General features: G+C 31.9%; 2 protein-coding genes across 3 annotated transcripts in view; both read left to right on the plus strand.

Annotated features, from left to right (window-relative positions):
- The window catches only part of LOC143431821 (protein masquerade-like), a 358,901-nt gene that overhangs the window by 147,564 nt on the left and 198,826 nt on the right, over positions 1-12,511 (plus strand). The gene's annotated exons all lie outside the window — the stretch shown is intronic.
- Positions 1-12,511, plus strand: part of LOC143431828 (uncharacterized) — a 243,034-nt gene that overhangs the window by 132,551 nt on the left and 97,972 nt on the right. For both annotated transcript variants that reach the window (XM_076908780.1, XM_076908781.1), the window contains exon 4: positions 9,059-9,137. In XM_076908780.1, coding sequence (XP_076764895.1) covers positions 9,059-9,137 — 79 coding nt within the window. The remainder of the gene's footprint in view (positions 1-9,058; positions 9,138-12,511) is intronic.

Raw genomic sequence — 12,511 nt, forward strand, 5'->3', positions numbered from 1 at the left:
ATTGATTCTTGATCGTTTTTTCTGGTATTTCAACACTTATTATATTAGTAAACATAAACATACACACTGTCAACATATAAATCTATATAAATACACTGATCAGGTTAATTAATCATTATTAAAAGAAGTGCATTCGTAGAAAAAGTTTGAAATGCCATCACAATTCTTACGTGCAACTTTGTAGCTTTAAATTTGAAATTTCAAGTTTGAAGCTTCAAATCTCGAGTTTCAAGTATTAAAGCTTCAAATCTCAAGCTTGAAAGTTGAAGCTTCAAATCTCAAGTTTCATAGTTAAAGCTTCAGGTCTCAAGTTCGAATATTCAAGCTTCAAGTTTAAAATTTCAAGTTTGAAGCTTCTAATCTCAAGATTCAAGTTTCAAGCTTCAAGTCTCAATCTCGAAAGTTGAAGCTTCAAAGACTCAAGCTTGAATATTGAATCCTCAAGTTTCTCAAGCTTTTTAGATTTAAAGTTTGAACGCTTAAATGTCAAGTTTCAAATTTAGAGCTTTGAGTATCAAGCTTGAAAATTCAAGCTTCAGGTTAGAAATTTCAATTTTAAAGCTTCATCCTTCATTGAACTAACAAACGAATAACACACAATATGTTTTAATTTCGTTATGAAGATTTTTCCAACATTCAAATATATGAAAAACAAAAGAAAAAAGTACCCTTATAACAACGAAAAAATTGCATACATTAAGCCTACAAATAGGGAAAATAACATATGTAATATTAATGTACAGAGTAGCTCAATGGTTAGAGCAGTTGACTGCCACTCAGTAGATCCACGTTCGAATCTTCTCTGAACAGAGATCAATTTGTAATCGTGTTTTTTCTGATATTTCAACACTTATATAACTACATATATATACATACTGTCAAAATATAATAAAATATACACACTAAACATAATAATCAATCAATATTTAAATGTATAAATAATTATACTATTAGTAAAAAAAGCTCTTGGAAAATTCCATCTAAATTCTCATCATACGCGTGTATAACTTAATAAAAGATTGTTGTATATCTCAGAATAATGATGAATGTCTCTAAGACCTAAAATACGTGTAATAAAATAATCAATCAATATTTAAATTTAAATAACAGTACTAAAAAAAAAAGCTTTAAAAATTCTATCTAAACAAATTACACGTAACTAACTTGAAAGATATATAATTTAGAAAAATGAATGTCTCTAAGACGAGAACTATTACAATAAAAAACACACACTGCAATAACCATAATCGATTTCTTCGAATTCAAATCTTTCCTCTATTTGATACTTTAAAAAAATGATATTATAAATAAATAATTTCTCTTCTCTGACTGGCATTTGAATGTCCACAAAGGCGTTCCAGAGCTGTAAAGGCGCTTTAGCTGAAAATCTAATTTGATTCGATGAAACTCGCGGCTCGTACGCGGACGTCGCGCGAGTTGAATGGCATTTTTATGCATATCGCAGATTGCACAGGCTGAAAAGTCAACGCGAAGCGGAAACCTCGCGTTCGAGCAGCCTGGATATTTAACCAGGATTATGGCAGCTCGTTTGGTAAAACATTCGCAGGAGTTAAGCACTGCTGGCCTGTTATAGATAGCCGCTGGGCTCGCCAGGATAAGAATTATCCGGCTGTCTGGCTGTTTCAACGCGGCTAAGCGGTAGCCAATTTCTAGTTTCGAGGATGCTCGCTTAAGTTCCGTTCAAATCGACGATCGTGCCAGAAACTAACATTCTCTTCCTCTTTTCTTTTTTTTTTTTATAATAAAAGAACAATTAAGTTACTGAATAGTGTTAGAAATTAACATTCTCTTTCTCTCTTTTCTTTTTTTTTTTAATGATAAAAGAACAATTGAATTATTGAATAGTGTCAGAAACTAACATTCTCTCTCTTTTTCTCTTTTTTCTTCTAACAATAAATGAACAATTTCCCCCATTTTCATTGAAAATTTTCAACATAAACTCTACTCAGCCTCGAATTCCAAGCTTCAAAACTCATGTTTCAACTTGAAAGTTTCTAGACTGAAGCTTGAAAGTTGAAGCTTCAAGTTTGAAATTTCAAATTTAAAGCTTCAAATCTCAAGCTTCAAGTTTAACGCTTCAATTCTCAAGCATGAAAGTTGAAGCTTCAAATCTCAATCTTAAAGTTTAAAGCCTCAAGTCTCAAGATTGAAAGGTGAAGCATTAAATCTCAATTTTCAAATTTAAAGCTTCAATTTTCAAGCTTGAAAGTTGAAGCTTCAAGTTTGAAAATTCAAATTTAGAGCTTCAATTCTCAAGCTTGAAAGTTGAAGCTTCAAGTTTGAAACTTCAAATTTAGAGCTTCAATTCTCAAGCTTGAAAGTTGAAGCTTCAAGTTTGAAAATTCAAATTTAGAGCTTCAATTCTCAAGCTTGAAAGTTGAAGCTTCAAGTTTGAAAATTCAAATTTAGAGCTTCAATTCTCAAGCTTGAAAGTTGAAGTTACAAACCTCAAGCTTAAAGTTTAAAGCTTCAAGTCTCAAGCTTGACAGTTGAAGCGTTACATCCCAATCTTCAAATTTAAGGCTTCAATTCTCAAGCTTGAAAGTTGAAGCTTCAAGTTTGAAATTTCAAATTTAAGTCTTCAAACCTCAAGCTTCAAGTTTAAAGTTTCAAATCTCAAGCTTGAAAGTTGAGGCCTCAAATGTCAAGCTTCAAATCCCAAACTTCAAATCCCAAGCTTCAAATCTGAAGCTTTAAGTATAAAGCTTGAAAGTTGAAGCTTCAAATTTAAGGCTTCAAATTTCAAGCTTTGAAGTTGAAGCTTCCAATTTGAAATTTAAATTTTAGACCTTCAAGTCTCAAGCTTGAAAGTTGAAGCTTCAAATCTCAAGCCTAAGAATTGATGTTCTAAATTCGAAATTTCAAATTTAAAGCATCAAATCGCAAGCTTCAAGTCTCAAGCTAACCATTAATACTAAAGAGACCAAATTGTCATAAATTCAGCAGAAAAATCAGATTTCTGACGCTAATACACATTTAAATGAGCGACAGAGATCAGATATACTTATTAAGTTCCCTAAATCACATCTGTATCGCGGCGTTTGGCAACATTTCATCGATGAAATATTAATGTTTGAAAGTTGACGCTTCAAAGTTTTGAAATTTCAAGTTTGGAGCTTCAAATCTAAAACTTCGAGTAACAAAGCTTCAAATCTCAAGTTTCAGTTCGAAAGCTTCAAGTCTTAAGCTTGAAAATTGAAACCCCACGTTTTGAAATTTCATGTTTGAAGTTTCAAATCCATAGCTTCAAGCCTCAAGATTGAAATTCTAAATTTCAAATCCAATGCTTCACATCTCAAGCTTCAAGTCTCAAGATTGAAATTTTAAGTTTCAAATCCAAAGCTTCAAGTCTCAAGCTTGAAAATTAAAGCCTCAAGTTTCAAGCTTAAGAGTTGAAGTTTTAAATTCGAAATTTCAAGTTTAAAGCTTTAAGTCTCAAGCTTGAAAGTTGAAGCGTTAAATCTCAACCTTCAAATTTAAGGCTTCAAGTCTCAAGCTTAAAAGTTGAAGCTTCAAGCTTGAAAGTTAAAGCTTCAAGCTTGAAAGTTGAAGCTTCAAGTCTCAAACCAGTACAATAAATAATTTTCGTCTAAACATCAATATTAAAGGGACAAATTTTCAGCATCATAAATTCAGCAGAAAAATCAGATTTCTGACGCTAATACACATTTAAATGAGAGACAGAGATCAGATATACTTATTAAGTTCCCTAAATCACATCTGTATCGCTACGTTTGCCAACATTTCATCGATGGAATATTAATAATTTCAAATTTGATGCTTCGAATCTCAAGTTTCATCTTGAAACCTTCAAGTCTCAAGCTTGAAAGTTGAAGCTTCAAATCTCAAGCTTAAGAGTTGATGTTTTAAGTTCGAAATTTGAAATTTCAGGTTTCAAGTTTAAAGCTTCAATTCTCAAGCATGAAAGTTGAAATTTTAAATGTCAAGTTTCAAGTTTAAAGCTTCAATTCTCAAGCTTCATAGTTGAAACTTCCAGTTTGAAATTTAAAATTTAAAGCTTCAACTCTCAAGCTTGAAGATTGAACCTTCAAATCTCAAGCTTGGAGTCTGAAATTTCAAGTTTGAAGCTTTAAATCTAAAGCTTCAAGTCTCTCAAGCTTGAAAGTTGAAGCTTCAAATCTCAAACTTCAAGTTTAGAGCTTCCAGTTTGAAATTTCAAATTTGAAGCTTCGAATCTCAAGTTTCATCTTGAAACCTTCAAGTCTCAAGCTTGAAAGTTGAAGCTTCAAATCTCAAGCTTAAGAGTTGATGTTTTAAGTTCGAAATTTGAAATTTCAGGTTTCAAGTTTAAAGCTTCAATTCTCAAGCATGAAAGTTGAAATTTTAAATCTCACGTTTCAAGTTTAAAGCTTCAATTCTCAAGCTTGATAGTTGAAACTTCCAGTTTGAAATTTAAAATTTAAAGCTTCAACTCTCAAGCTTGAAGATTGAACCTTCAAATCTCAAGCTTGGAGTCTGAAATTTCAAGTTTGAAGCTTCAAATCTAAAGCTTCAAGTCTCTCAAGCTTGAAAGTTGAAGCTTCAAATCTCAAACTTCAAGTTTAGAGCTTCCAGTTTGAAATTTCAAATTTGAAGCTTCGAATCTCAAGTTTCATCTTGAAACCTTCAAGTCTCAAGCTTGAAAGTTGAAGCTTCAAATCTCAAGCTTAAGAGTTGATGTTTTAAGTTCGAAATTTGAAATTTCAGGTTTCAAGTTTAAAGCTTCAATTCTCAAGCATGAAAGTTGAAATTTTAAATGTCAAGTTTCAAGTTTAAAGCTTCAATTCTCAAGCTTCATAGTTGAAACTTCCAGTTTGAAATTTAAAATTTAAAGCTTCAACTCTCAAGCTTGAAGATTGAACCTTCAAATCTCAAGCTTGGAGTCTGAAATTTCAAGTTTGAAGCTTTAAATCTAAAGCTTCAAGTCTCTCAAGCTTGAAAGTTGAAGCTTCAAATCTCAAACTTCAAGTTTAGAGCTTCCAGTTTGAAATTTCAAATTTGAAGCTTCGAATCTCAAGTTTCATCTTGAAACCTTCAAGTCTCAAGCTTGAAAGTTGAAGCTTCAAATCTCAAGCCTAAGAGTTGATGTTTTAAGTTCGAAATTTCAAATTTCAGGTTTCAAGTTTAAAGCTTCAATTCTCAAGCATGAAAGTTGAAATTTTAAATCTCACGTTTCAAGTTTAAAGCTTCAATTCTCAAGCTTGATAGTTGAAACTCCCAGTTTGAAATTTAAAATTTAAAGCTTCAACTCTCAAGCTTGAAGATTGAACCTTCAAATCTCAAGCTTGGAGTCTGAAATTTCAAGTTTGAAGCTTCAAATCTAAAGCTTCAAGTCTCTCAAGCTTGAAAGTTGAAGCTTCAAATCTCAAACTTCAAGTTTAGAGCTTCCAGTTTGAAATTTCAAATTTGAAGCTTCGAATCTCAAGTTTCATCTTGAAACCTTCAAGTCTCAAGCTTGAAAGTTGAAGCTTCAAATCTCAAGCTTAAGAGTTGATGTTTTAAGTTCGAAATTTGAAATTTCAGGTTTCAAGTTTAAAGCTTCAATTCTCAAGCATGAAAGTTGAAATTTTAAATCTCACGTTTCAAGTTTAAAGCTTCAATTCTCAAGCTTGATAGTTGAAACTTCCAGTTTGAAATTTAAAATTTAAAGCTTCAACTCTCAAGCTTGAAGATTGAACCTTCAAATCTCAAGCTTGGAGTCTGAAATTTCAAGTTTGAAGCTTCAAATCTAAAGCTTCAAGTCTCTCAAGCTTGAAAGTTGAAGCTTCAAATCTCAAACTTCAAGTTTAGAGCTTCCAGTTTGAAATTTCAAATTTGAAGCTTCGAATCTCAAGTTTCATCTTGAAACCTTCAAGTCTCAAGCTTGAAAGTTGAAGCTTCAAATCTCAAGCTTAAGAGTTGATGTTTTAAGTTCGAAATTTCAAATTTCAGGTTTCAAGTTTAAAGCTTCACTTCTCAAGCATGAAAGTTGAAATTTTAAATCTCACGTTTCAAGTTTAAAACTTCAATTCTCAAGCTTGATAGTTGAAACTCCCAGCTTGAAATTTAAAATTTAAAGCTTCAACTCTCAAGCTTGAAGATTGAACCTTCAAATCTCAAGCTTGGAGTCTGAAATTTCAAGTTTGAAGCTTCAAATCTAAAGCTTCAAGTCTCTCAAGCTTGAAAGTTGAAGCTTCAAATCTCAAACTTCAAGTTTAGAGCTTCCAGTTTGAAATTTCAAATTTGAAGCTTCGAATCTCAAGTTTCATCTTGAAACCTTCAAGTCTCAAGCTTGAAAGTTGAAGCTTCAAATCTCAAGCTTAAGAGTTGATGTTTTAAGTTCGAAATTTGAAATTTCAGGTTTCAAGTTTAAAGCTTCAATTCTCAAGCATGAAAGTTGAAATTTTAAATCTCACGTTTCAAGTTTAAAGCTTCAATTCTCAAGCTTGATAGTTGAAACTCCCAGCTTGAAATTTAAAATTTAAAGCTTCAACTCTCAAGCTTGAAGATTGAACCTTCAAATCTCAAGCTTGGAGTCTGAAATTTCAAGTTTGAAGCTTCAAATCTAAAGCTTCAAGTCTCTCAAGCTTGAAAGTTGAAGCTTCAAATCTCAAACTTCAAGTTTAGAGCTTCCAGTTTGAAATTTCAAATTTGAAGCCTCAAATCTCAAGCTTCAAGCTTAAATCTTCCAGTTCGGAATTTCAAATTTGAAGCCTCAAATCTCAAGCTACTACAATAAACAATTTTTTAAATCAATATTAAAGGGACCAAATTGTCATAAATTCAGGGGAAAAATGATATTTCTGACGCTAATACACATTTAAATGAGCGACAGAGATCAGATATACTTATTAAGTTCCCTAAATCACATCTGTATCTCTGCGTTTGCCAACATTTCATCGATGGAATATTAATGTTTGAACATTATCTGTTTTCTCTGCGGTCGTAGACTAATCTCTATAGTAGCCTCTATTTACTTATGCCGTTGTTTACCAGCAGCACACAATACAGACGCGATACAGGCGAACCTATATTAAATCGGAATATTCGTTACCAAATGACGCGGAATCAATAGAAACGACCCTATTAATATTAGTTAATATTAGTCGACGCGTTTAATAGAAAATACAGAGTTATCGATAACGTTTCGTCTGTTCGAAAACGGACATTTTTACGGCTTTCTTTCATCGTTAGATATTTTTCAAATTAGCCAAAGTAGAAAATTGGTTTGTTTGATGACGAGTGAGAAGAAGCAGCTATTTTTTCTTTTAGACCAAGTAGTGAAAAAACAAAAAACAAAATCAGTTTATTGAACGACGAGTGAGAAGAGGAAGCTATTTTTTTTTTTTTTTTTTTTAATATATCTAATACATATTTTAAAAAGTGAAAGAGTTTCTTCATCTTCTGTTCTTTTTTTGCCAATTATGAATTCTAGCTTCCAAATTTTTCAGAAGAAATTTGCAAGTAAACGAATTTGATTTGCAAAAGCAGTAATACTTAGATAAAAGCATCGTTCATCTTATTTTTTGTAAATTATGAATTCTAACTTTGAAATTTTGCAAAAGAAATTGCAAATGAATGAATTTGATTTACAAAAGAAATGTGCAATAATTGAACCTGATTTGCAAAACTTAGATAAAAGTTTGCTCAGTTTCTTTTTCTCTAAATTCTAACCTCGAAATTTCTCAAAATTCTTTTAAATTTGCAATAAACGAATTTCATTTGCAAAACCTAAATAAAAGGTTCGTTCATTTTATGTTTCTTTTATTTATGAATATTAAGTTTTAAACTTTTTAGATTATTCAAAATTTCCAATCAGTGAAAGAAATTTACAATAAATGAATCAAGTTTGCAAAACTTAAATAAAAAGTTCCTTCATCTCCTTTTCTTTTTACTTATGAAGTCTAATTTTCTTCAAACTTTTAATATTTCTTTAAATTTTCTATAAACGAAATTCATTTGCGAAAGCAATAATACTTTTTGCAATAACCAAATTTGAATTACAAAACCTTCATAATCTTCTACCTTTTAATTACAAATTCAAACCAGCAAATTTTCAAAATTCGAACACCAATAACCAAGTCCACAGTTTAAAAGCCAAAAAAGGTAACTCGAGCAAATAAACTGAAATAAAATCCAGATTAAGATCAACGACGATACAAATCGATCCAATCGCGCAATTCTCAGAATCTCCCCCTCAAACTCTTAAAACGCCATCCGCAATAGAACGCGAGGAGAATAATGGCTGGCAGCCGCCATTCTGGTCGCGCTAAGACCGAAAGAGAGGACGGATATTTCGCTGACAGAACGGCTGAACAATCTCTGATCACTTTGCTACCCGTTCGTTATACAACGTGGCACAAAAACGCGGCTAAACGCGATGAAATTAATAACTGTTTGCAGCAGCAGCCTCTGCTTTATTAATTCCTGCTGGCTGTTACGTAACAGCCAAATCTGAGTTGCGTGCAAATTGCGTTTGATTGGTCTTTTTGGTCTCCTTTTTTTTTTTTTTTTTTTTGTTTATTTGTGTTCTGAGCTTTTAATTTTTTTTTTTTTAGTGTATTCTGGATTTTTTTAATTAGGGAATGAAATTTGTGAAAGAAATTTGCTGTTCTATTTATGTTATTTAATTTTATTTATGAATTCTAAGCTCTATTAAATTTTTTAAGATTTCTTCAAATTCGTTTCAATTTTCTTTTGTTTATGAATTCTAAGCTTTTAATTTTTTTTTTTTTTTTTTGTTATGCAGGATTTCTTAACGAGGGAATAAAATTTGTGAAAGAAATTTGCTTTTCTATTTGTATTATATATTATATATTATTTAATTTTATTTATGAATTCTAAGCTTGAAATTTGTCAAGATTTCTTTAAATTTGCAGTAAATGAATTTGATTTGCAAAAGAAATTTTGCGATAATTGAATCTGATTTGCGATCATGAAATAAATGAATTTCATTTGCATTGTTTATCCGTATTTAACACTACAGTCAAATTAATTTTATTTTACTCATTTTCTTGCGATAAATTTACTAAATATATATTTGTTATTTATTTTGCAGATGTCAATATGGTGGCTGAACCGAAACCTCATCAGACTGGACGCAAGAGGCAGAATGTGACCAAAACTGGCAACGATTGGTAAGTGAACCTTCCCTAATTATTACTTTCTAATTACTGCCTAATGTTGTCGCAGGGTTGTATAAGTTTGCGTTGTGTTTAATTAATTTTTATTATTCTTAAACACTTTTTAAACGAATTTAATTCGCCACTTAAATCTACTTCTACTACTTTAATTCTCAATTATTCTTAACAAATTGTTTAATTTATTTTTACTATTCCTAAGCATTTTTAAACGAGTCTATCGACTGTCTATGTTCGAGAATGGTTGGCAATAATTAAGTTTGAAATTTCAAGTTTCAAGCTTCAAGTCTCAAGCTTGAGAGTTCAAGGTTTAAGTTTGAAATTTCAAGTTTGATGCTTTGTGTTTGAAGCTTCGAGTCTCAAGCTTGAAAGTTGAAATTTCAAGTCTGAAGGTTGAAAATTGATACTTCAAGTTTAAAGCCTCAAGTCCCAAGCTTGAAGGTTGAAATTTCAAGTTTCGAGCTTCAAGTCTCAAGCTTGAGAGTTCAAAGTTTAAGTTTGAAATTTCAAGTTTGATGCTTTGTGTTTAAAGCTTCGAGTCTCAAGCTTGAAAGTTGAAATTTCATGTCTGAAGGTTGAAAATTGATACTTCAAGTTTGAAGCCTCAAGTCCCAAGCTTGAAGGTTGAAATTTCAAGTTTCGAGCTTCAAGTCTCAAGCTTGAGAGTTCAAAGTTTAAGTTTGAAATTTCAAGTTTGATGCTTTGTGTTTAAAGCTTCGAATCTCAAGCTTGAAAGTTGAAATTTCAAGACCAAAGCTTGAATGTTGAAATTTCAAGTTTGAAGCCTCAACTCTGAAGCTTTAGAGTTCAAGCTTTAAGTTTGAAATTTCAAGTTTGAAGCTCTAAGTTTAAAGCCTCGGATCTCAAGCTTGGAGGTTGAAATTTCAGCTTTGAACCTTCAAGTTCGAAGCTTCGAATCTCAAATTTCAAATCTCAAGCTCGAAACTTCAAGCATTAAGTTAGAAATTTCAAGTTTGAAGCTTCGAATTACACTACTACCAGAAAAATAACAAAATCTGTAGAATCAAAATAATCCATATATAAAATCCATAAATAATAAAAATCCATATAATAAAAAAATAAAATTTAATTTTCATACAAATTTATTCAAAAAAAAAAAAAGAAATTTCTCTGCAAACAACTCAATAATTAATTAATTAATTGAAACGAGAGAAAGAGACGAAGAAGTAGGAAGTTTCGATGGTATTCGATGGTCTTAGTCACCTGATAAACACGTTTCTGAAGCTCTGAGGCTTGGCAAGGGTCCCAAATCTGTGGCTCGCGTCTCTCGCGAGGGAGTATCGCGAATAAATCATCCGAGTAGTCGCGTCTCAGTCGAAGAGGCTGTTGATCTTGTCGACGCGGTGATCGCCATAAGAACCGCGCGAAACAAACGCTGAACTCGAGGCTAAGTGGCTGATTCTTGGCTCTTCGTGACGCCACTGGATAAAAATATGCTTTACGCGACGTACGTGACCGTGAAATTTACGAAACTCTCGAGAAAATGGTCAGCTGATCTTATTTTCTTCGCGTTTAACACTCTGACGCAAATGACGGTTATAGCCGTCAGATCCTTTTGTAAACAAATGATGGTTATAGACGTCAAATCCTTGAATACACAAATAACGGTTATAGTCGTCAGATCTTTGTTTACGCAAATGACGGATATAGACGTCAACTCCTTCTGTACGCAAATGACGGTTATAGCCGTCAGATCCTTGTATACGCAAATGACGGTTATAACCGTCGTACGTATTTTAATTAGTAAAAAAAGAAGCTTGAAATTTGAGGCTTCGATATTGAAACTTGAGACATGAAGCTTCAACTTTAAAGCTTGTGATTTGAAGCTTGAAATTTTATGCTTGAGATTTGAAGCTTCAAACTTGAAATTTCAAACTTAATGCTTCAACTCTCAAGCTTGAAACTTGAGGCTCCAATATTCAAGCTTGAGAGATTTGGAGCTTCAACTTTCAAGCTTGAAGGCTTGAAGCTTCAAACTTGAAATTTCGAACTTAAAGCTTCAACTTTCAAGTTTGAAACTTGATGCTTCGATATTGAAACTTGAGAGATTTGGAGCTTCAACTTTCAAGCTTGAGATTTGAAGCTTTCAACTTGAAATTTCAAATTTAAAGCTTCAACTCTCAAGCTTGAAATTTAAGGCTTCAATATTGAAACTCGAGACTTGTAGCTTCAACTTTCAAGCTCGAAACTGTAACAGTTTGACGTAAAAAAAAAATTTTTTAATTAAAAATTTGCTTCGTTGGGTATTTTGTAAGTCTTTAGAATTTTGTGCTCGAGAAAATAATCAGCTGATCTCATCTCTTTTGCAATTTATTTGCGTTCAAATTTAATTGTTCAACTAATATTCTTTTTCACAATAATGAAATAAAAAATTTACTTTGCTGGGTATTTAAATTTGAATTTAATTTAAACTCTGTAGAATTTGGTACTCGAGAAAATAATGAGCTGATCTCAATGTCTTTTGCAATTTATTTGCATTTTAACTTAATCATTTAACCAATATTCTTTTTCACAATAATAAAATAAAAAATTTACTTTGCTGGGTATTTAAATTTGAATTTAATTTAAACTCTGTAGAATTTGGTACTCGAGAAAATAATGAGCTGATCTCAATGTCTTTTGCAATTTATTTGCATTTTAACTTAATCATTTAACCAATATTCTTTTTCACAATAATAAAATAAAAAATTTTCCTCGTTGGGTATTTAAATTTGAACTTAAGAGATATGTTAGAAAATCAGCTGATCTTATCTTCTTTGCATTCAAACCGATTCATTCAAGCAATAATATTTTTCACAATAATGAAATTAAAAAATCTACTTCGTTGGGTATTTAAATTTGAGACTCTCAAGAATTTGGTATTCGAGAAAATAATCAGCTGATCTTATTTTCTTTGCACTGAAGCTGATTCATCGAACCAGTAATATTTTTCACAATAATAAAATAAAAAAATGTACTTTGCTGGCTATTTAAATTCGAATGTACTGAAGACATGTTAAAAATGAAAAAATAATATCAATTGAGAGGAGTTTGACCAACTTCACAATTGTTAAAAGAAGCATTTAAATTATTCTTTTATCAGAATGCGAGCGCAAATTGCAAGATACGCGTCAGGAGACGAAAGAAATCGTGGATTCCAACTTTTCGTCGACGCGCACGGCTAGCAAGTATTACTTTCGCGACGTTTTCCTCGGCTTTTCCATAGCGGAGAGATAAAACGCATTGTTCGTTTCTCGACGTGAACGCGGAATTCCGGCAGAGCTGCTCTCTCCGAGGAGGAGGGGCAACCGAGATATCTCTTATCGCGTTATTTGGCTTCGCGATTTGCCGGTCGAAGAAAACGAGCCCAG

The sequence above is a fragment of the Xylocopa sonorina genome, unplaced genomic scaffold (assembly GCF_050948175.1).
Source record: "Xylocopa sonorina isolate GNS202 unplaced genomic scaffold, iyXylSono1_principal scaffold0014, whole genome shotgun sequence".
Classification (NCBI taxonomy): Eukaryota; Metazoa; Arthropoda; class Insecta; order Hymenoptera; family Apidae; genus Xylocopa; species Xylocopa sonorina.